General features: G+C 40.0%; 1 protein-coding gene across 2 annotated transcripts in view; it reads right to left on the reverse strand.

Annotated features, from left to right (window-relative positions):
• Positions 1 to 25,526, reverse strand: part of ITPR2 (inositol 1,4,5-trisphosphate receptor type 2) — a 283,042-nt gene that overhangs the window by 228,034 nt on the left and 29,482 nt on the right. For both annotated transcript variants that reach the window (XM_062591989.1, XM_062591981.1), the window contains exons 2-6: positions 17,549 to 17,619; positions 8,077 to 8,192; positions 6,818 to 6,904; positions 5,965 to 6,123; positions 150 to 248 (exon numbers count right to left, since the gene is read on the reverse strand). In XM_062591989.1, coding sequence (XP_062447973.1) covers positions 150 to 248; positions 5,965 to 6,123; positions 6,818 to 6,904; positions 8,077 to 8,192; positions 17,549 to 17,619 — 532 coding nt within the window. The remainder of the gene's footprint in view (positions 1 to 149; positions 249 to 5,964; positions 6,124 to 6,817; positions 6,905 to 8,076; positions 8,193 to 17,548; positions 17,620 to 25,526) is intronic.

Genomic DNA, 25,526 nt, shown 5'->3' on the forward strand with positions numbered 1-25,526 from the left:
AGAGTAAGTACACCGCACCCTGCTTTTTTGTGATCAAGCTGGGACTAATGGATAGTACTGGCATCTAGCTGTGATGGGGTTCTGGTTATCAGCAGAACAGGGTATGATACACTTCAGAATGGCAATTCCCCCTCCTCTGCTAAACTCACCTCTTTGCAGCCAGGGTTATCTAGAAGCTCAATGTTGCTGGCATGCAGAGGTTGCCCTGCATTTACTGGCATCAGTACAACTTTATCTCCCACGACTACCTGGAGGTCAGAAACAAAATGCAATTTAGACCTACATCACTATCCAATAAAATTAAGCATTTTTAGAAAATGATTCCAATGCATGCTCTAGGAATGGCACTTGGTGAGTTTATCTGCAAACAATTCACACACCAACAGAATGTTTCTTTAGCCAGTTCTGTTTGTTCATGCCTCTGCCATTGCCGGAGTTCAAGACTCCACACTATTGAATCCTGTCATTCTCAGTTAAACTTGCCACTCAGTTCAGCAGGAACTCAGGATCAGTTAAATGAACATTTTATTTCAACAGGAATGAACCTGTGAATTCCATGTCCTGAATTCCAGGAGCAGATCTATCATCTAGAAGTGTGTTAACTATTCTTTATCCTATACACTGCCAGCCAAAGAGCAGGAAAAGCTTAGAAAGTAACCTGTAGTCAGGCAGTAAGATTCTCTTCCCTTTCTTCCTGTCAGCCAAACTTTTCACATTAGTATGTTTTTCATTTCACCGTAGCCTTAAAAATTTGCCTGAGACAAGACTTTTTCAGCCCACTGTCTGCCTGCTCGGGGGGCCAAGTTCTGGCAAGTGTCAGGTCCAACTCAGGAGTATTCTGATTTAGACTACCTGACTGGATCTGGAAAGGAACATACGCCACTGGAAATTCAGAGACAAATACACTCCATCCCTTTCTCTGTTACTCCCTAAATGATGTTCGGTGCTCAGCACAGGTACATTAGCTGAGAGATCTCTCTACAAAAGGAATTCATAGCTGACTCCCTGCAAGCAGATTCCCATGCCCTTGCAATTCTTCAGCTATACAGACAGGGAAAAACAACACATGAAATTCTTCCTGACCTAGAAAGTGCTTGACAAGCACATACGGAGAATTCAATTCACACCTGAGAGCGGAACTCAGTCTACACAGATTGGTTGGCACTGGCATCCTGATTTGCTTATGCTGTTCACAGTAGTTCTAAGTACACACACATACACGAAGACAAGTGGCTAATCATGATTTTTGCTATATGAAATGCTGCACGAGCCATGCTTTTTTTGGAACATAAGTAAATGAAAATGGTTTCTGCACTGATCAGCAGAAAAAGGAGAGCCAAATTCAGCCTCTTGTGCAACTTCAATGCACGCGAATTTGGCCCATTTATTGCAGAGGTGAAAAGGAAGGTTGTAAGTTCTTTACTAACACAGTTAAAATAAACAACAACAGCAAAAGACAGTGTCGTCATGCTCAGACTACATATAGAAATCCTATTTTGTACAAATAATGAGAAAAAGTTCACTAACAGAACGCAAAACAACAATGACAATGTGCCTTTAAGATGCATTACTTATGTAATACATTCCTGCATGCCATGCTTCACATTGACGTTACTTACAGCCCATTTTAAGTAGTCAAGACCAGACAATTCATTACTCAAAATAAACCACCAGGCTTGCATCCTGCAAAGTGGAATCAGGACTTCAAAATTATTGAAAGTACAGCTGAATTATAACAACCTAAGTACTCAGAGAATATACCATTGAGTATCCTATTAAAAAAAAAAAAAAAAAAAAAAGTGGAGGCGAAGGTAGGCTGTGACTGTCATGAAAGCAATCAGAGAAAAGGAGAAGTAGTACACAGCTATTCTGCTTTAGGCACACATCTGGGTAGCAAATGTTGTATCAAGTCATAGTTTCTGCCTCCATCTCCCATCCTGCTCCAAATCCACATCAGAAGCCTACCCCCATGCCAACCAGCTCTGCCAGCTGCCACAGAAGCAATGAGATGTCCTTTTTCTTTCTTCTTCTTCATGCTTCTGACTTCTCTAAGTGGTTAGGACAGAAGGGAAAGTTTCACAGACTACCTTTGCTATGCATCCTTCACTAGTGATGCAGAAAATGAAAGCAAACTGAAAAGCCCTTCCTATTTTCTTACAAATGGCTGCCTTGGCAAGTTCCAAGTCTGTTCTTCCGAGTCCCATTTCCCCCACAGTATTATTTCTGGCTCCAAATAATGCCCCAAGATGCTCGAAATGCTGGAGAAAGAAAGGAGGGAGGGAGTGAGAGAATGTAAATCTGCCTGTAGAACTGTACTATTTGGAGATTAAAGAGGAGAGATCGATGTATTCCCAAAGTTTTTCTCTTCAAAATTAAAATCTACACCAGCTCTTTCTCCTCCTCCTTAGCCAGCGTTGGGTGCAGGCATTCATAGCAGTGTGCTGCACAGGACGAGCAGTCAGCTGATTTCTTCACAAGTCTCCTGCATTTCTTCCTCACACGTACATACAAATTAGTTAAAGTTGCACCTGGCACGCTGCTTTTGAGGATTTCATTCCTGACTCCTTTGACAAAACTCTTGTCCTTTCCAGTATAGATAAGACCCCTCCTGGGAATGATGAAATTCATGATGAAGCTAACGAGAAGTCAGTCTTTTAATTCAAGAAGAACCTACAAGGCCTTTCATACCTTGGCTTGACCATAGCTTGGTGTTCCTCTTGTACAAGGCACTTCCTAAATATATGCAACGACATTAGTTTATGTCTTGATGGAAAAGATAAGCAGAGAGTGAAAAGAGCCATAGCCAAAACTCATTGCACCCTGTCTTCTGGGGAATGGCCAGGGCTGACATCAATTACAGCAACTCTGCGGCTGCATACAATCTGAGTAAGCCCACCTAAGAGCTGTATCTACACTGCGATCAAGAAGCAGAAGTAAATATGCCAGTACAGGTGTGAGATATCACAAAGACTGTCTGTCACAAGTGGTTATATTAGCAGCCATGATTTCAGCAACTATTCAAACAGTGAAGGCTCTGCTACTCCATCTTCATTGCTTTCTTATTAGAACCACACCTGCCACTCATACTGCTGACACACTTCAAAGATTGAGCAGATTAATAAAACTTTCCCACAGATGGCTGGGCATTCCCTGAGTTCCAGACCACCTCCCTTGGCATGCTGTAAGATCAAATTTTCAAAGAGCTAGAATGGCAGAGGACCAAAAAAGCAATCCACACAGAGCTAATCCTGCTACCAGTGCAAATTTTGCTATTCAGTCTAACTGGAACCAGCTCTGGCCTTAATTAGTCAAATCTTCCACTGAAGGAGAGTTGAGTTATTGTTAAAGTCTGTAAAAAATATTGTAGTGTTATCATCAGTTACCATAAATTTTGCACAATACTTCTTCATTACTTTTTGATTTGCATAACTAATAAGCTGCTAATGAAGCTAAGCCATCGACTTATCTGATAAAACAACAAGTACCCAAAAAATTGTGGAGTTGCATCAGAAAAGTTCCTCCTTCAGAAAAATAATTTTTAAAACCTTTTATAAGGCTAAACAATGATTGTGACTTATCAGAAAAGTCACACGTATGCTGAGAACTTCCTGTAGCACAGCTTCTCCCGCATCTAAAAACCCTCTTTTCTTTTCAGATATACGGCATATTTGGATCTACCTCACCTGGGTTATCTGACATTATAGCAGACGCTCAAGCAGTCATTCAGTAGTTGCTTCTACAGTTCTAAAGACAGATTCTATAAAGACTTTCTAAACTGTCTGTTATTAGAAATTTTACTTTTCATAACATACAAACTGAAAATAAATAAATTTTAAAAAGAGAAGTTTCCAAACAGAATAAAAGCCTGGTACAACAAGCTAAGTTTACACACTAAGAGGCCAGAAGAAGAAAACTGTACAGAAAGATACAAGTCCTTTAAAAGCTAACCTAGTGGATGAATAAAGTGGCCCTTGCTTATATGATATTAGGTGTGTTGTGAGATGAGCCCCTCAGTAACCAGCCTTTTAACAGACATAGGTCTGTGAGTAACTGAGAGACAAGGAGTGGTACAAGGCTGGATCTTTCTCTTGGTCTGTGACAGGTGAGTGAAGGATTTTCTGCATCACTTACTGCCTCCATCCCCTTTACTGTAGCTGCCTGTATCTGTATGTGTTGAAGGGGTGGGAACTTGCCAATCCAGCTTTGAGCAAGCTACCAGAAGACCAGTGTTCAGCACTGGAATTCTGCAAAGAAAATTATCAGAGCTATTTGGGTCTCATAGAAGGAGGGGGAAAAAAATCAAGAAAAATCAAAAAATCAGCAGACAGGTTCCACAGGAGGTCATTAAGTTAGGCAAACCTGACAGTTCTCCACACAGCCTCTGTAGTAGACAGTCTGTCAAATACAGCACCACAGGGAACAAGCTAGGATACAGAAGTCTGCAGAGATTTGTCTGTGCAGTGCAATGTCATACTGCAGTGGTCTGCAAACTTTTTGAACCAGCAGAACCCCTCCAAACTTTCACATTTCTGTGAAATGTGCCCACAATTAACCAAATTAAATCAAAAACTCTACATCCCTGCAGATGACTTTTAAGGCTTAAGATCATTCTGCTATTCCCAATTATAACAGAATGTGTAATGGCTCATGATGGCTTTGCAGATCACACTTTGAGAAGCACAGGTCCCCACTCCAGATAGCTTGGTGTACATTAATTTCCCAGGGATGAGGCATGGGAATTTAAAAAGATGCTAATCTGATGTTATTCTAAGAAATTAAGCCAAAACCTTAAAAAAAGTCACTTTCTTCTTCCCAAAGATGGAAAGGAACACCAACTTAATGTTTGATCCACAACACTTTTTTTTCCCCATTGAAAAGCCATGCAGAAATGCCCCAGAGGACTACTCATGTTTGCTCTTTTTCTTTGGAAAAGGTTTGAGAAAAAGGAGAGAGGTTTTTAGATACCCTTCTGATCACTATATGTAAGAGGGAGAGACTATGACTTTAGGGGCTTCTGACCATGAGCTAGGAAAATAATCCTTCCCCTCCCATCATCAGATTGCCAAGAGGAACTGCAAGCAACCGCACTCATCCTGGATATCATCCCTAGGGCTGGGTAACCACAAAACTAATGAGAGAAAATATATGAGAAAACACACAAGTGTTCTTGTCTGAGATTACTAGCAATGAGGGCTCTTTCATGAGGATTTACGTAGTATTTCACAGGCAAGAGCAGCCAAACATTCCGAACCAGGTCTACAATATAAAATCACTGAAGTCCATCAAGTGGTCTTCTCAGAGGCGGATCTGAATTTTCACAGTGGGCACTTAAACAAGCCACAGGAAGCTGAATTAAGGATGCAGTTTGATCTCGAGGCTCAACTAACTCAGATCTGCAGCAAGAAGCTGCAGATTCTTCCCCAACCAATACACAGGACTCCCACTGAAATCCATCCAGAAAAGACCCATCAGACTATCAAACCCAATTTCCAGCCACAGATGTCACTCTCTTCTTGACAGGGGATACAGACTTGAAAAGAAACCTGATCTACTTCCTACAGATGTTCTCTGCTGACTTTTTGATACAATTTTGCCCAGAATTTGAGAGTTGAATTAGACCCTAAAGGCTCTTAAGAATAAACAAAACTTTACCTTAATATAACATATGACTTACTAGCAGTTGTATGTATCAGTAAGTAACAGGTAGGAGAGCTACACCAAAACAAGGTAGCAGACACTCAAACCAATGTGGGAACATTTCAGATGCCAGTAAAAACTCAACTTGCATATAAAACTTCCACTTGCATATAAAAGCTAGTAGACAAAAAGCACTGTTTAAAAATACTTTTCTTTCTGAACTTTGTCTGTCAGAATTTATGCCAGTAGCAAAGAGAACACAAATCCTCTGGAAATCTTCTGCTCTCTCCCTATATTATCTTTTTTACATTCAGTATTTCCACATACATTGTCACCTTCACTCCTCAGTTTCCAAAATGGCTGGATATAAAACCAGGATCCCTCATTTCCTGCAGCATCCAGAGACACCCGCATAGCATTCTTCTCTAGCAGAGCTGGCAATCTCTTATTGACTGTGAGGTATTTGTTACTTTTTATATGCAGTAACTGTGAACAAATAGTAATGAAAACATTAGAATTGCTTTTGCTTTTCCTATCTTCAGTCAAAGAGGAAGCAGTCTCTCACTCTATATTGATTTTTTTATAACATACATAAGCAAAGACTAAATAAAACTAAAATAGAGATACAAATGTATACTGCAGTTCAGGAAGACACATGATATATCTCATATCCAGAGGAAAATATCACTGATCAATTTTACAGTATATACTATATGAAAGGGGCAAGGGTCAATAACAGTGTTATCTTCCAGGACTTCATTTCCATTACAAGGAAATCATACTGTACTTGAAAACATAATTTCTCTCCCATTTATATGTCATGAAGCACAAATGACTGCAGTGATTTAGAAGGAACTGCATAACACCTCTACAATAATGACTTTGAAATAAATCTTGAAAGTTAAAGATACATATTTACATTCAGATTCTGGACTGCAGCAACAAAAAGTACGTATTAAATGCATATTATGACATATTATTTGAACATGAATATGCAGTAATTCTGGTAGTCTTTAAGAGACAGAAAAACACAATATTATAAACTTTACCAAGTTCTATTTATCTGACCCTTGACAATCCAGATTACAGCGGTTAGTTTCATTTTCACCATAACCCTGACATGAAACAATTGTTTCCTTTTCAGCTCTGCGAGAAAGCAGATGTATTTCAACAGGTTTACCTGTATGACATTGCTATACTTCACAATTTCGCCCAACAGCTTTCTGTTCTCACTTTCATTCTGCTTTTGTTCCAATTCTGCTGCATGCTGCAAAAAAAAATTATTTCTTTAAATACTACAAAATCAATAGCTGGATTCAGCTACTGGAACAGATAGCATATAAAGGAAATGGCACCATATTAAAAATGCCTTCATCAACTTGCAAACATTACTGCATTGAAAATATAAACCATTTAGCATCCATCTCTTACTGCAATGTGATTTTCTGTATTATAATTATGCAGATCCTGAGTACCCACTCAGGTTTTGTATTACCCAGAATAGAAACTCCATCACAATTTACAGATCACACACAAGGTGCATGCTATCACATCCAACAGGTGAAGTAATTCTAGATGCTTTATTTCACTCCAAAGAGGGAAAAGAAGGGTCTATGACCAGATTCACTCTTTCTATATTCTTTTTACTTGTTGTTTTTTTAATTACATAAAAAGACATGGATTTTATACATAAAAAACCAAATCCAACTAGTCACATGTTGCAAGACCAAGGCAGGCTCAAATACAGCCACAGAAACAATTCTCAGCTCCTAGCTGTAATCGCTGTATTACCAGCTGCAGCCACACACCATGTGGCTCATGACAGCCTCTCTATCATACATGGAACTATGCTTCAGATGACCATGTTTCACTTGATGTTAAGCATTAAATCATAACATCAGACAAGCTCATTTTCAATGACGGAAGAGTTGCTTGCTCCACATACCTTGTATTTAATGCAAAACACAACCTGCCCAAACAGTTCAGGGAAGAATCACCTAGGCCGAAGGCAAAGAAAATTGCCATCCAGAAGAACTTTCATATTCAAGTGCAAAAAAAATCTCTTTGCCTATACCTCTGCCCAACTCCTCTAAAGGAATTCTAAAATAATTGCATGATTTAAATCAGGGCCACTCCTGCTTTTATTAACTCAATTTTTACTTTATAAGCAAATACTACTGCTTTCAGAAGCTTTATAGCACAAAGGCATAACCTCTAGCCCAAAAAGGCTTACAACCAAAAGTGAGATAAAAAGCAGTGTAAGGGCAATAAATGCCAGTCAAGAGGTAGGAGAGCTAAGAGAGAAGAATATAAGGTTGCTATGGTGGCATAATACCCCTCATGGTGGTTCCCAAGGCACTTATTACTGTTCTTTTTCATTCTATTGTTATTCTACAGCCTGCAGATTGAGATAAGATTACAAATACAGATGTCTCTTACCTGAAGTTTCTTCAGCAGTGCTGCTTCTGTATGGTTTCCTTGTTTAGCTTGTTTGGCTTTCCAGTATTGCTTCTGGGCTGAATATCGGTTCATAGGACACACCTTGAAAAGGCAATCTGTAGAAGATTGAAAGAAACATCCACAAGTAATGCTGAAAGACATTTCCTTTACTTGTAAATATATTTTGGTTGTTTTTCTTTTTCCAGAAATGCCTAGATACCACAGTGTTTGGGCACAGTCAGAAAGCAGTTTGACCTAATGATAACAGAAACAGGGGAGTAGAATATCAAAGTTGATCATAAATCCTTCAGTGCCTCATATACTCCCACTCTGCACAACCTCTCTGGATCCCTGCAAGAACCCTGGGCCATGAGCTTGCAAGAGGAAAACTGTATGTTTTTTTTTTATTAGTACTCCTTGCTGCAGCACACCTTTACAGCTGCATTGTTTGGAGACATGTGATTTTTGAAACTTTGAAAGAAAAAATATCCTACTTTCTGTATTTCATACATCTGGCCACCCTACTCCTTCTGGCAGGGTAAGACAAAGGATTACATGGACATTCAGCTGCAAGCTATCAAGAATGTTAACACATTGTTCTGTTCTACATGTGCCTTCCTTAAGATTGATTAAAAAAACTGACAGCATAAACAACAAAGTTACAAAAACTAAATTCCACCTTCGCTTTCCCAACATCTAACTGATTACAGCTGAGAGTTGTACATGACTCTTGGCTGCCTCACAGCAGCAGGGTCAGTTCCAAGGTTTTACGTTGCTCTTCACAAAACGGACTTTCCATTTTGTAGCATGGACTGCAATTTTCACTGGCCGAGGCAATTGCACACCTCTGCAAACCCTGCTTCGGCACTACCTGAGGAGAGTGGAAGTCCCCTTTCCAGAATACATCCAAATACATCTGCCAAACACGCATCTGCCACTTCTGCCCTATGGCTTTTTTGAATTTGCTACAAGCTCTTTGAAGTTATTGCTCACTTTTGTTTGATTTCCCATCAGAATACTCATTTTCAAAGAAAAATTAAGTAGCATATCTGAAATATATACTTGCACATTGACAATCATCACAACACAACAGCAGAAGCTTACGCTCATCCAAGCAAGAATATAGTCCCTTGGCCTTCGTGTCAGGGAGGTTCTACTGTGACTTACTGGCTTTAATAGTACTCATCTTCACCCCATATTTGGTAAACAAAAAAGGTATATAAATAGAAAAAAAGAAAAAGACAGATTGAGGTCACACAGGAAGTCTGTGATGACATAGAAACTTCACAACTGGTCTGAATGTTTCCCAGATTAGCATCTCAGCTACCAAGCCACCTTTCCTTCCAACTACAACATGACACTCCCAAGCACAGTGTACACTTTAGTAGTAGTACAATTTCAGGCTGTGTTAAAGAGTAAGAACCCAAAGGTTCAGACACAGTGTAAACAGAAGTAATCTGTGCCCACAAGCAGTCCACTATCAAAGAGATCAGGCAGAAAAGGGGTAAGAGAGAAGGAGTATCATCAGATCCATTTTATATGTTGTAAACAGAGGCTCAGAAACCTAAATGATTAATCCAAGTCTAGTGATAAAAGACAAGTCACACATACTCTTGATTATTAACTATTCTAAAAGCTAGATTTGAAAGACATTTCAAGTTAGAAATACTGGTAATAGCCCTTTCACATGCTACATGTATTAGCCAGCAAGAGAAAAGAAGGGGAAGTATTAATTGTCGATCAGATTTTTGCTGTGAGACTAATCAGAATATACAGAACTACATGGGTATTACATTGTGAAACTCTTCTCTGCCATGGGTTGGGATTTACAGATGTTAGATGAAGGCAGGTCCCAAATTACTAGCCCTTTGAATCTTAACTATCATGGAAATCCAACACTCTCTGAGGAGAGTGTTTCCTCCATTCACAGAGGAAAAAGATCTCTGAGGATCTCTAGAGACTGAAGGCAAGCAACTATAACTACCTGACTTGTAGCCACCCAACCTAGCACAAGTTAGAGCCAGGTAGGGGTGGCAACATATGCTATTTATAGGAGGTTCCACCCCAGGGCAAGAATCAAAATAGAAAAGTTCCTCTGCTGGTCCCACAAGCACCTTCTGTAGACTCTCACATCCTGGACTGGTCAGAAGCAGCAAAGCCACTTCTGCACTGGTCACTAGACAGTTCTCTTGCACAGAGGAGACTCTGTAATACCCTTTGAAGGCCATGCTGCACAGAACGCCACATGGAACTTGTTTCTCACAAAAATGCATTGAAGAAAAAGAGCATAGACATGCTCTAGCCCCACGTGAGTTACATTAAGTGCTTATTTACCACTGCACTTAATACAGTTAATAGCATGCACATCACGTATCATAAAATAATTTTAGAATACCCTTCCCTACCTTCATCTCTCCTGCTACCTTTTCAGAAGAGACTGTCCTTCCAACAGCATTGTACAGTCACCCTTATCTCTGTCATCAACAGTGCTGCAATACGAAATAGCAATCACAATGTCCACACTAAGTGCATGTTCCAGGTTCACATTAGATCAATGTTGAAATGCCCTTATTGTATTAACTAAACTTGTATGTCTTTTTAGATACAGTAGAATCTAGTCATGCACTCATGCTGTCACAAAAAAAGTCAGCAGGGGAAGCTATAGGGAACGACACTAAAGTCATGGCATGGGTTAACTACTGAGTCCGATCACTAGCAGAGTTTTTATTTTGCAATGCTATCTACTCACTACCTATTTCCTACATTACATTCACATCTACAGTGGCTAACCGAGGCTAGTTCTAGCCCTCCTGGCCACAACAGTACACGTGGGAAGTCCCGTATATCACACACATGATGAGAAACACTTCCTCACTCTCCATTCCATCCTTCTGAATAGAAATTCCAGGGTCCAGTTCATAACCTCTCTGTGGGAGAGGCTACATACTCAGGCAGCTTACTGTTTTCAACGCTATTCAACAGAATTACTCCTTCATGCAAGGAGAGGGGAGAAGAAATTCAGCTACACATACCTATCCCATCACAGCCCACGAGTAATTACTGAAAACATATCACAGTGAACACCTCTTGCAACATAAACACTGGAAGGAAGGGATATCTACTGTGAAGACTGGCCCTACCCTTCCTAAATACATAAAATGAACTATCATTTCTTTACTTACCAAAATAAAACAGGTAACACACTCAACTGCAAACAGGCCGAACTAGGTGTAGTCATCTCAAGTTAGCACTGCCAAAACCACTCCTAATGCTTTGCCACACAGTCCTCCCAGTACCTGCTTCCCCCAGACCTAACAGCTTGCCACAGAGCTGGCTCCCAAGCCACAGGCTAAGCTGCAAGGCTTTTAGCTCTGCAAATCTGCCATTTGGTGTCTCATATATCGGCCCAAATGGCATCTATCACACATCATCCTATTGAGCTTTCCACTGCACTGCCTCTTCCCCTCACAGCAACTCATCTTCTTCTAATATCCGTCGGAACAAAATCTGTTCATACAGAAACCACCAGTGGTAGAGCTTCCCCTGGCACTCACCCAGATGCCTCCTTGCTTTGCTCCCCCATCTCAGCCCCAAGCTGATGTTCCTATGAGAAAGTGTTACAAAGCACATCAAAGCAAACCCAATCACCTTGCAGATACATTTACCTTCATTTCAAAGCAGGAACATTTACAAACACATATAACCTGAGTACCGGGTATGTCTCCTGGTAACTTTTAGAATGCTCTGCCTGGACTCAGAAGGAAAAAGAAAACTGTTTATTGCTAAATCACACTGTATGTTCAAGAATACATTAGTTTGAGTATCAGGATTTCAGCTCATAAGACAAAAGCCAGCTATTATTTTCTGTAACCATCTATAATTATTAAATCTGCATTCCCAGAACACTTCATCAACCACTTATTTCTCTGAAGTAACAATGCCTTCTTTTTATAGGATCAGCTTTCATTTCTGTAACTCCCCACGCATCCTGCTACTTGAGTAAACACACTGCTTCCCATCTTCACATAGAGTCTCCAAGCACAGCACTGCCACAGAGCACAGAAATGAAAAACATACATGAATGTGCAATCACAGCTGTTTACATATGCCTCCCAATGATGAATGAATTTTTCCTAAGAAAATGAAGTATAGAATAGGACGTGCTAGATGGCCTCGGCCACATAGCTGGATCTGTAGCCATGCCGCACAACAAACAGCTCTCCCACATTCCAGTCAAGTTCCTTAAAAACTGAAATACTAAGGACTTTTTTCTTTAATTATTATTATTTAAATTGTACTTTCCCCTTCTGCCAATTTATAGAAGAAAACTCACTCACAGAGAAGTTCATTCCCTACTTGTTTTTAGATTCTAAACACAATAAAAATAGCTCATCTGATTTTTTTATTTTATTTTATTTTTCCCTTGGCATTTCTATTCACTTTTATTGTAGTAACACTAAGATACTCTAAAAGTTCAAACATCATTGTTCTGAGTATCAGGGAAAAAAATGTAGTCCCTACCATATGGAAGCTATAGTTTAAATAAACTGGGGAGAAAAAAGGGGAAACTGAGGCACAAGATTGTAAAGGAACTTGCCAGTGCATGTACTAGACCAAACGTTCAGCCCTCCAGGAAGTCACGCTGGTAACCCATTCACAAGACAGACTGCCTCTTCTGACTTCTCTAGACAACCTCTGAACGCTGTAGTTCCTAACTCACTACTTTATGGAGTTTTAAAGAAATGCTTCCTTAAAACACTAATTAAGTAGGTAATATCAAAAGTAAACAAACTGTTCTAAAACTACCAGATGGTTTCAGTCACTCAATTTTCATGCATTCAACATCCGCAGCTTCACCAATTCTCTCATCTTCCCACAGTCTTCCTGGCAAAATTTGAATTTCTCATACACAAAGTAAAGATGGAGTAAATGTGAAGCACCTCCCTCCCCCATCACCGCTTTTAAAAGAATAAAACTCATTTCCAGGTTTTCTTTACAAGAGAAAAGGGGGAAAAAGGGGGGGGTGACCTCTCCCCCTCCTCCCTTACTGCAGGTCACACTACAGATTTAACCTCCTAGTCTACACTTTTGCTTACAAGAAAGTAAGAAAATGTGACAAATTATCAGTGCTGAGAGACATGGCAATGACTTATTTTATGGAAAAAAATGACATGTATTAATCAGAACAATCAAAAGATGGAAAGCAGCAACCCTTAGACTGCAGAAGACAACCCACAGACAATGCATTCGGCACCAAACTGACTGTGCGTGAATGTCTGTGAATGTGCCGAAAATCCCCAAATTCACTAGTGCTGTACAAAAAGGCAATAGTAGGTGGAACAGGCCCACTGCCTAGAAAGCAACTAGACTCAGGAAGTCTGAAAAGGAAAGTAGCTCATTACACTATTTAAATGTTTGCCTTTAAATGTTTGGCATTGTATAAAGATGGCTTACAACAATATTTGTTAGAAGCACTCTGTCTATAGCACGTTTTTTTTTTTTTTTTTTCCTTTCGAAGTATTAGAAATTAAAGTGTTATCCACCTTGCAAGACTTCAGTAATTTGGAGAACTAGCAATATTATCATATGGCTTTAGTTGAACTAGTTGACTAACAAATTAATAAGTGGAAGTAGTAGGGCTACTGAAGTACACTGTGCAAAAATCTGTGGGTTTTGCTGAAATTACACAAACAGAAAAAGAGCTGAACTGAAAATAAAAAGGGAGGAAAGCAAAGGAAGGAGGAGCAGGAAGTGGGGCAATGAAGAATCCTAAGGAGGACAACGGAAACAGCCATCAGGAATCCGAGAAGAAAAAGAAGGCAACAGTGTAACTGCAAGAAAACAATGGGGACACAGATGAATGGTATAGGAAAAAGCAAGTAAAGAGGAAAATGGCAGAAGGACAAGGAAAGGGTAGGATGGAGGAGGAAAGGAAAGACAGGGAGCCATAATGAAAAGAAGGGAGAGAAGAGGAAGGAGAACAGTGTGAGAACAAATCTGGAACATACTAAACAAATTGAGAGAAAAGCAAGAGGAACATCTACAAACTCAAGTACTGCATTCATTGCAAGTATCTTGTGAAAAAGGGATATGAACTGTAGGGAAATTTAGATCAATTTAAGTCATTATACATTTAAAACAGCAGAGACTTGTGTTATTTCCTTTTTCAGAGTAACCAAAACTGACCTATTGTGTTACTTTACAGCTTGGAAGCTGAAAGCATTTCCCACTGTAGATAACAGCATTAAGCTAAAGAGTGTTCAAGGTCACAGTTAAGGAAACTTGCAGTTCTGCTGATCATGATGTGACTTCTCTTCAGAAGAAGACACACACCACTCTTCCTAAGCACAGTGAACCTGATTGTGCAAAATGCTAAGCAGTTCCACCAAGACACTGCATGCTTTAGCTCTCATTAACTTCAGTTAGAATCAGGACAAGAAACACCTGGCTTGATCAGTCCCCTGAATTCAACCACAAGAAAGTAAATGCTTTCTCTACTCAACAGTCTTCAGGAAACACGTGTGGGACCAAATTCTGCTCTCCTTCCCAGTGATGCACATCAGGATTATGCACAGTGACGAACACAGAACCACTCCAGGTTCATACCAGTGTGACTAAGAGAGGAATTTGGTCTATATTTTTTATATACAGGCATAAAATGAAAGGCAACCACAGCTTTCCTTAGCTTAACAATACTCAGTTTTGTAGGATGTTCTGAAACAGCTAGAATAGCTACCGCCCACTCAATAAAAAGAAAGCAAACACATAACAAAAATGAAACTGCTATTTTGAGGCATCTTTTTACATAGGCTTTCAGTTCAAACCAGCAGTTCAGAACCTAAATTTGGTCTCTGAGTGAACTCTGTAGGGAGATACAAGTAGTTAGAAAATACAGTTTTTTTCGGTGGGGGCAGGGGTGAGGGATTGATAAAATGTGACAGAAAATGAGCAAACACAAGTTTCTGATGTTAATTTTCAGAGTGAATCCTCTAAACATCTTGCTTGAAACATGCCTTTCTCATACTTCTTTGACTCTTAGGTCATGCTCTAACCTCAAATCATGCCAATTTCAGCCATCAGTGATAAAAACATTGTAAACCATACAGACAGCAGTTCCTATTACTAAAGAGGCCCTACTCTTCCTGCTGTTAAGATGCTATTTTTAGTTGCTTGTGTCTAATCATTCAATTAATCATTCATGTCTAAGTCTTCTTTTTATGTCAAGAACCTACTTAAAGCAATTTTTCTTTGTTTTGTTAATTTTGCCAATTTAAGTGAATGCTATTTCCCAGAAGATTCTTGAGCAAAATAGTTTTTACTTACATTTCTTGGTTACAGAAAACTTTTAGAAACTCTTTTGCTTCAGTGCTTTTGAGCAGAGATAAGAAACTTGACAAAGAGTGGCAGCGCTGTGCTTCTGCGTGCTCTCATTATAAAGACACCTAATGGTCACAATTCGCTAAGCCTTTGGAAAAGTCTTGCCCATGATCCATAGGTATTTGTTTGGTCCTAACTACAATATACTCTGAAAGGTCTATCTACACTCACCACATGCCACCATCTCATAGTTCCTATCTGATCTAGGCTGTTGCAGATGAATCATCCTCATCGTTTGCTGAATGTAGTCTACCTCAAGGCTGAGCAGAGCAAAGCTCTCACTGAGGTGCAGCTCTGTGGTACCAGGCACTAAATTCCAATTAGACAGCAAGTTGCTCCTGTGATCTCAGCTACACCCTTGTAATTCATATGCCTAGGATTGCAGTTATAAGATGAAGGAAGAAAAAAAAACAACTAGGGCTTTACCTTTGCTGCAGCCATTCTCGTGACTACTACTTACCTGAAGTGGCATGAAAATGCTATTACACACTACATGGGGCACCTAACAATATAGCTTTCATGTTATAGCACAGTGGGTTGCATCAACTAAGGCAACAAACTTCCATCTTTTGCATTAATTTAGCTTCACCTGCAGCTGTTGCAGTTCATCCAGACTTGCATGCCATGACAATGCTAGCAATAGCTGAGCAAACTATTTCAAAATTAAGTCAGGTATGTGTGCTCCAAAACAGGAAGTTTTAAGACATGACAGGAAGAAAGCGCTACTGGAGCCCAAAAGGAGGCAAGAGGTAGCAATGAAGAAGAGGAAAAAAGCAGCTACTAACAAGATTTGGGGCAGGGAGAGAAGGAAGAGGAAGAGAGAAGGTTCAGAGAAGTGGAGAAATCAGTTAGAAGGAAGGAAGACGAGAGAAAAAGGAGCAGTGGGAGCTAGAGATAAAAAGATGCATTATGAAAGCAATGGAAAGAGGTTGCAACAGGAACAGAGCCAAAACTGTCTACAACTAATAGAAAACATCCCCCTGTGGAACCTGGAATGTAACTGCAACATATTACTCTAGCTTCTAGGTACACATTTCTCATTTTCTCAATATCCAGCTTCAAAGATCTACAGATGGACTGAACACTCACAGCTGGTACTGAAACCAACTGTTGATATTTCCTGAATATATGAAGTAAAAATTCACGAACACTCTGGGAAAGCAAAGCTTCTCTGTCTCAGTGTTTTAAATTAAACTTTTTTTGCAATACAGTATATACATACCACATAAACACTCAAGTAAAAGAAAGTTAAGCACATCCATGTAACCTCCTGATATAGGCACCATCAGCCCTGATTTGGGAGGCATGAAATGTTTTTCCACCAGCTCTAAGAAAGGAAAGCCATAATTGTCCTTATCTCACAACAAGTGTGAATCAAGGCTCATTTAAGCCAACAGAGGCCTGGATCAGGCTTTGTTTTGGTGCTACTAGAGCTGACAGCTTAAATCAAGCACAGACAAGACTCAGAAAGGTTCTCCTTCTTTCCCTCCATATAAACACACGAAACTTCTGATACTACAGAAGGGTTTTTGAATAGACTTTCAAGAAGCAGAAACAGCACACTGCCAATGTGTTATTTTTTCCAATAAGCAAAATAACTGCATTACCACATCTACAAGCTCATGACTAAGAAAGTTGAGAAAAATTAGGTGCATTTTTAAGTGAAAGCAAAGCAAAATGTGACAAATATGTTTGGGATAAATCCTTAAAATGATGTCTCACATTTAAAATAAATAAATAAATAAATCATCAGGTCTTGTAGTTTTAAACCTCAAAAGCTTGTTTTCCATTTACAGTAAGAGCGGGGCTGGAACAAAGAATTGGTCTCAGAGTGAGCAGGTTTAGCATTTTGGGGACAAAACAACTGACCCTGAGGCTACAGGAAAATTAGTTCCTTTCCCCATGCTTTCCAAATATCTCTAATGCCTCCTCTGGTTGGCATTTAGTTTTCAAAATTTGCCATTCACAATCCAGTTTGAAACTTCAGCAATGGGTCCTCAAATGATGAAGAAATATAGCAGTCAAGGCAAATCTTTACCCAAGAGGTTAGAATATGCATCATTCAGTCATGAAAAAATTACCCTCAGTTACTGACCTCTGAACTTCTTCGGAGGGTTAGCAAGGTCACCTGCTTCTGGCTGAACCACACATCTGTCATCCACTAACCTAGAAAAACAGAAGTTATTAGACTTACTAAGACATCCATTTGACATCAGCATATATAATTGCAGAGACATACCTGTCATGCCTTGGGTACAGAAGTTTACACATTTTTCCAGTTCAAATCAAAAATATCTTAGAAACTTTAATAGTCAGTTATTTAGCATAATCAAGAAAAGAATAGTCTATGTTCTCCTTTGAGATTTCTTCTGCTGCACTAAATTAAGGCCAATAGTTCAGAACTCACTACATTTAAATTTAGTTAAAGTCTCTTTTGTTAAAACATGCACATTGATGTTACACGTAAGATTATTTTCTTTTGTAACAGCACGTTAACTCTGAATCAGAAACAGTTTGCCATTATATAGCTCTCATTATTCTGAGCTATAAACCAAAATCATCACAATCAACATAAAGACCCCAGATCAGATGGATCAGATAAGAGAAAGGAAAACTGTTAGGTTCCATTTAAAGTTATCTTGGCCCAAAACCTGTAAGCGGTCCCACGTTTGCACATTTCCTGCATCCACACAGAGGTCTTTTAAAGGCATGCATACAAGAGTATTCCCACATGGACCTCTTTATACAATTCAGACATGAAGGAGGGTTTTTTTCCTAATCACTTGCAGTTTCACAACACTGTTTTCTTCCAGAATTAGAGTCTAGAATCTGATAAAGCACCATGGATTTTAGTCTTTAAAATTTTTAGTGTTATTCTCCTCCTCCTCCAGTAAGAGTCATATGATGTTAAGATCCTGCTCTCTGATCAACAGTCACAGCAGCACATTTTCCTTTGCTAGGATAAGTAAGTATTTATTTAATCCACACCAGAAAATATAAATAACAAATAAGCTTCTCATAATATTTTAAAGGTTAAATAAACAATAAAATTCAAAAAGATTATAAGCCACACTTAGCAGAAAAAAATATTGTCAACCTTATCACAGAACTTCCTAAACATAAATTCAATTTCCCTTCAGGAAGGATCCTGTAAATAATCTGCCTGTTTCAAACAATTATTCAGGAAAATCATGTTTAAGGGCACACTACTGCCCTGCCACTCAGCAACAACAGTCTTAGAAGGATTTTCTGTGGGAAGCTGCCAGAAAAAGCACATTTTGGGTCCATCCAAATTAAGCAATAGATGCATTCGGTTTTCAGTCAAGTTGAGGAAGGCTTTGAATCTAGCCACAAGGGCAGCAAGACCAATCCCTCAAAGTGCCCATGTGTTTTGAACCTCAGACAAGTTAACTGATGGCAAGAGCAAGAACAAGCTGCTTGGCATGCTCCTGGTTCCCAGAAACAAAAATGAAAACCGACAGTAAGAATTTGGGAAGTCAGTGGCTCAGTTCTCATAGTGTATTTGGGGGCAAATGCATGGTTTTGGTGAGGAAAAAGAAGTGAAGTGGCAGTTATGGAAGGAGACAGACAACCTGGAAAGGGCTTAGAGCAGTCTAGGTTAGGCCAGGCTTATATGATGGGGCTTAGGAATAACAAAATAAGGTATGGAAAGCAGGATTTAGGAACAGCCAGCCCTGACAGATGCCCTCTGCCCACCATCTGATGGGCCAAAGCTTCCCACAAAGAAGTCCTAAATCCCAGAATCACATAAAAAACAGGGATGGAAAGGACTAACTTCTTTCCTGTGGCCCTAAGTCAGGATTAAACTGCACCTGTGACACTCCTGACAAACATCTCTATATTCTGCTTTTAAGGACTCATAGCAATAGAGGTAACCTAGGACTTGAAGGTGAAGGGTAGAAGGGCAGTAAGACACCTTGGCCTATCCTCGGTTCTACCTCGGGTCCTCACCAGGCAGCAATGGGCCCTGCAATATGTTACCATGTGGACATTTGCTGAGGGTTAACATTTGAAGCTACCTGCAGGAGGCAATTTTAAAATCTAGCTGGATGTCAAACTTCACTAGGCCATTTTTTGAAAACGGGAGACTCCAAAACACTGCAAGGCCTGACAGAGCCTTGCCAAAGGATTTTAATGCCAAGAAAGGACAAAATCTACAGAAAGGTGCAAAATCCCTCACAGGCTTTCCAAAGGAACCTGTCAGGCTTAACCCTTAAACACCAGTAGGAGGGAGCACATCACAGGGGGAGGCCGAGTATAACGCACAACTAACATTGTCATTAGACCCTCGTGGCAACTCTAACTGTAGATAAAATGCAAAATGCTCCTCAGAGGGCTACATCACTGCAAAAAAAGGCCACGCACAGAACAAGGGGCTCAGAAAAACCAACAAGCACCAGTGCTCTCTCCAAGAGAGTTAGCTGTAGCATTCAAATGCATGCTGGACTTCCCAGGCCCAGAAAATAGAGCTTAAACAATTAATAGCAGTCACTTTCATTTATGCATTCTCTAAAGGCACAAAGATAAGGACCATAAAAGTGTTGTGCAGCCATTAGGAACGGAAGACTTCAGACAAGACAGACAATGGAGGAAGGGACGGCTGCTGCTCCTATTCTGTAGGCAGGAAGCAACAGCAAAGAAACATTAATCGACGTGTGGCAGGACTGCAGCATGACTGAATAGAAACATCACCTCCTGGGCCCTTGCTAAGTGCCTCACCTTCTAATACTTTTGTTTCTTACAAAATAACTTACATCACCAGGGAAAAGTCGGGATTAAGTACTGCTTTCTCTATACAGTAACTTTCCTATAATTTAGTCAGCCAAATTTTCATATAATGTTATTCATCCTCTACTGCAGGAGTATATATCTAAAGAGTTCGGTACCTACAGAGGTACTTGTTATGGTACTACAGAGAGAGCTGAGTTTCACGTTGCACATGATGCAAGGACTTCGGCCTATGCTGCAGCCTGGGACAGAGCAGGCCCTTCAAACGCAGAGCGCTTCCTCTGAATACAGAATGCACAATATTCAAATCCACTTTTCATAGTAAGACAAAAGGCACCTGTTGGTTTGTTCCTGAAGCCTGCTAGGTGGCTGCATTAAACAACTAGCAAAGCATGACCTATGCAAGCTGCAAAACAATTTATTTGAAAAGTGTGCAAGCAGCAAGTGGCACAACAACGAAAGGCCCTGGGCACCTGCAGTTCTTGCCAAACCAATGCGCAGCACCTTTCAGGATCGCTTGCTTGCTGTTTTGTGTAGGAGGCCGAATAGTGGTAGCAAAGACTTTCCTGATAAAGGGAGAACTTACTGTGTTACACAATCAAATGTGCCAGCTATTTAAATACTGATCTAAATTATTATGCAAATATTCAAGCCATTGTATTGTCAAAGAAGCTTTGGCAAATTTAAAAGGTTTAATAGTTTAATTCTCTAGCTGGATTGCAACCAGACAATACTGCGTTGTGCCCTCTGCTGTCATACAGCACCCAGCAGATACAGTATGACTGCATTTCAGGCTTTTACATGTTGGCTGCACATAAATGATAAAGGAGTCCCTTGCATATTTATGATATGATTTTTACAGTGTGCAAAGCAACATTAAACAAAAACTGAAACTATCCAAAATAATGTCTAGCTGTTAAAACATGCCTCTCACTGGACACAGTAGAAGAAAGTAAAGGTGGCTTTTACCTCTCCATTAGCCTTAGCTGGTATAGTACACCATACTGTGTGAAGGGCTCAAAGCCCCACAGCTGAATAGAGGCCTATCTCCATTTTCCTCTCCCTCCATTTTCTCCTCATCATCTGGATGGAGTTAAATCTGCTGTTTCTCACCCATTCAAAACTAAACTTGTCCAAAAGTGATGCTCATGTGGCAGTATTCTGCAATGGCTCCTGCTTTATCTATGATGCATTAAACCTGAAGAGCATGCAAGCTGCCACTTTGCATCAGCTTGGGCTTCTGTTCCAGTCTACGCCCACACTTTACTCCTCCAAAACATCTGTCTAAGATCCCCAAGAATCAGCAGCAAGCAGCTGCCAAATAACCTGCTTACAGTGAACGTTTCTTTATAATCTTCTTCCGAGAGTTATCAGTTCATATCCTGAGGGTGGTCCCATCCATACCAATGTTTAAATTCTAACCAATAAATCTCTGAATGCTCTCAGTATCAATCCCTTACAGCCATTTTGAATCTTATTAAATATTCACTTTCATATCATCTTGTGGCAATGAATTCCATATACAAGATGGCAGGCAGTTTGAAATATATTGCCTCTAGTACTTAGTGCTATTTCAGCTAAAAGAAGACAGGATCAACTTTTAACATTATTCAAGAAATGATGATGAATTTCATGAACTTTAGGGGTCTTCCATAATGTAAGATGCTTTTGTAAGATGCAAATGCAAGGTGCTTTTAATAGCATCCAAGCAAGCAGCTACATAACATAAAAGTTATCACTCATTCATTTATCTCTAGCCTTGCAGAACTGTGCCTACAATGTACAAAATTACCATCCTGAAATGTGTTTTTGGCTCTTCCTACCAATAGAGAGACACTTTCACTTTTCATAGGCATTATTATTAAGCAAAAGAATATAGAAACTAATGCACAAGTAGAGATAAAACATGCTCTCGCTCTCTCTCACACGCACATACATAAACATATACGTATTTTATATAGATAGATAGATGCACATGTGTACATAATTTATGTTAAAAAACACAAGCCTTAGCTACTGATGTTTTACTATTATAATACATTGGAATATACACAAGAATCAAATTTGGTGCCCTTTATGCATACACAGAGTATTGTATGCCTCAAAGAGCTAAATAAACAAAGCTAGAGTATCTTAGAAGACATTTCCTCTCTCAGTTGTTCAGCTTTTACTTTCTTAGCTCCTGTGGTATCATCCTTTCACCTATTTTCTCAGCAGCATAAGGCCTGTCAACACCTGGAAAAGGGGACAATGTTGACTACAGACCTCAGCAAGCAGAGCTGGACATTTTAATTGCCAGCGGAGCCAAGAACAACCTTTGTTCACCATCAGTTCATAAATCACGCTGAGGTTAGGCTCCAAAGACATAACTTTGTCACCCTCTCACAAATTAAGAACCAGCACTCAGAGCCTTCCTTCTTTGCTCCAAAGACATCCCTTCACATACAGAACCTCTTTATCACAGTAAAGTGATAAAGTGAATCAGTAAGGTTGGAAGGGACCTCTGGAGATCATCTAGTCCAACACCTAGAGCACATTAGACAGAGTTGCATCCAGGCGGGTTTTGAATATCTCCAGAGAAGGAGACTCCACAACCTCCCTGGGCAACATGGTCCAGGGCTCTGTCACTCTCACAGGGAAGAAATTCCCCCTCACGCTCAAGTGGAACATCCTGTGCTTCAATTTCTGCCCATCGCCTCTTGTCCTGCCACGTGGCACCACTGAAAAGAGTCCGGCCCCATCCCCTTGACACCCTTCCCTTATGCACACTGACATGTATACACATTGATAAGATCCCCCCTCGGTCTTCTCTTCCCAAGGCTAAACAGGCCCAGCTCTCACAGCCGTTCCTCACAGGGCAGATGCTCCAGCCCTCTCATCATCTTTGTAGCCCTACGCTGGACTCCCTCCAGTAGCTCCATGTCTCTCTTTTATTGGGGAGCCCAGAACTCGACATAGTACTCAAGATGAGGTCTCCCCAGGGCTGAGCAGAGGGGCAGGATCACCTCCCTCCACCTGCTGGCAACACTCTTCCTAATGCACCCCAGGACACCATTGACCTTCTTGGCCACAAGGGCACATTGCTGGCTCATGGTCAACTTGTCATCCACCAGCACTCCCAGGTCCTTCTCTGCAGAGCTGCTCTCCAGAAGGTCAGCGCCCAGCTTGTACTGGTGCCTAGGGTTATTTATCCCTAGGTGCAGGACCCTGCACTTGCCCTTGTTGAACCTCAGGAGGTTCCTCTCCGCCCAGCTCTCCAGCCTGTCCAGGTCTCTCTGAATAGCAGCACAGCCCTCGGGTGTATCAGCCACAAATCAGAACATCTCTCTCAAACCGCTTCCACTCATTTCTTCCCTATGCAACTATAACGTTCACCTACAGAGCCTCTCTGGCAGTCCAAACATCTCACCACACAGTAGCTGCTCAGGAAGAGCAGTGCTAGTCATATTACTAACAATGGGTTATTAAATTTTTGCTGCCCCGGAAGTCGAGCATCAAATACTAAAGTGCCAAAACAACCAGGTCCACCCAGTTCTTCTCCAGGTCCACCCACTTCTCATTTCATTTAGCTTCTTATCAGGCATCTGGGTCAGTCTATTTCTTGCTTGCTTCATGCAATCTCCTGCCAAAAAATGTACAGTCATTATACTTCACCCTTCCCAAAATGTGAGTTCATACTCCTTTTTGCCTACCAAACCCAATTCAAAATGATCCTACAGTTCTATGTTTTAGCTCTGCTGTATGAGTTAAGTCCTTTGTCCTGTCTCCTTCCTTTCTCAAGTCTAATTTTCAATCTTCGTATTTTCATATCTGCAATCCTTCAGGCTCCCCTACATTAACGTCAGCTCACACTGAAAATAAAAAGGATCTTGGTCGTACTTACAGTGCAGCCATTAGGCTCCTGTATAACTTAGGAAGATTCCCTGTTAAAAATCCCTTTTGACAAATGGGAGGAGGATCACAGTATACAATATTTAAACATAACTGCCCTACACGCCAGTGAGGCACAGCAGCCCAGAGGGAGACTAAACTGACTCCTGCCTGCCTCCAACTTTAGTAATTTTATCCTTTTTCTGAAAAAATTTTAATTGCTACAAACACAAAGCTCAACATAGGTTGACAAATACACACACTTCTATGCATCTATAAGTATTCTGAACTTGTCAAAATGGCTCAAACAGCTGACAAATTTCACTGTAAACCATCCTCACAAACAAGAACGTAAGTGCATTTTATCTCAGCCACATAGATCAGGAACATTCAGCCATTCTTACCATACTGAAAAATGCTTGTGTAGGTCACTTTGAATTGCATTATCAAATGCCAAGGAGACAGAAGGGCAGAAAGCAAGATACTGAGTGTGTATTAAACAACCGTACACAAGCAGGCAGCTCCTGAGCTGCCCCAATAATTACACTAGTAATCAGCCCTGGAGTTTTTTCCTTATCTGATAGTGCATTCAAATATTCTTGCAACTGTACCTGCAGGCTTGCATATCAGAGGGAAGAAAAAAGCAGAAGTTTTGTCTGTTTCATTAAATAGTCCAGCCGTAAATCTTGAATGTCACTTTGGTAATCTTTTGTATTGTATTATATCCAGTCATATCCTTAGCTTGTAAAAGCTTCAGAAATCTGCTTAGTAAATTTATTTATAGTTACACATACATTTAAAACATTAGATAAGTTAAATTATAACAATAAAATATAGGGTAATTTTAAGATTACAGTGGAGAGAAGAAAACATGATTCTTAGATTCCAGTCTTGATTCTTCAATTTTCTTGAAGAAATTGGCATAATAGGTAACTTACTTATTCATGACAAAATTGGTACAGAGCTTAACTTGGGGATACCAATTTTTGCCAAGTAAATAAATAAATATTTGTACAGTATTTCAAGTTCCTCACATCAATGCAACTATACACATTAAGTACACTTTTAGTGGTGCAAAACATAACCATTTTCTACAGGCAAAATGAGACTTCAGAACTAGCAATGGCAGGAGAAGGTGTGCCAATCTGACCCACTCAGCTTAATTCACAGTCATACAAAGCCCTGTTACACCTCTCAGAAATGCTGCTGTTTTGCTTATAGGCTCATTTTGCCCTCAGTTTGGCTTAGTAGGTGTGAAAAACAAATTATGTTCCCATATAATGAAGGAAACATCAGATTTTGTTTGTTCATATTTTTTAAGAAAATATATAAGGTAAACCTCTATCCTATAAGGATGTCATGATAGTCTAAAGCTATCATGAAGAAGAAAACATTCACACAGGAAAACATACTTTTTTGGATGAAATTATTACTGAAACTATCTTTTAAAGCTA

The sequence above is a fragment of the Rhea pennata genome, chromosome 1 (genome assembly GCF_028389875.1).
Source record: "Rhea pennata isolate bPtePen1 chromosome 1, bPtePen1.pri, whole genome shotgun sequence".
Classification (NCBI taxonomy): domain Eukaryota; kingdom Metazoa; phylum Chordata; class Aves; order Rheiformes; family Rheidae; genus Rhea; species Rhea pennata.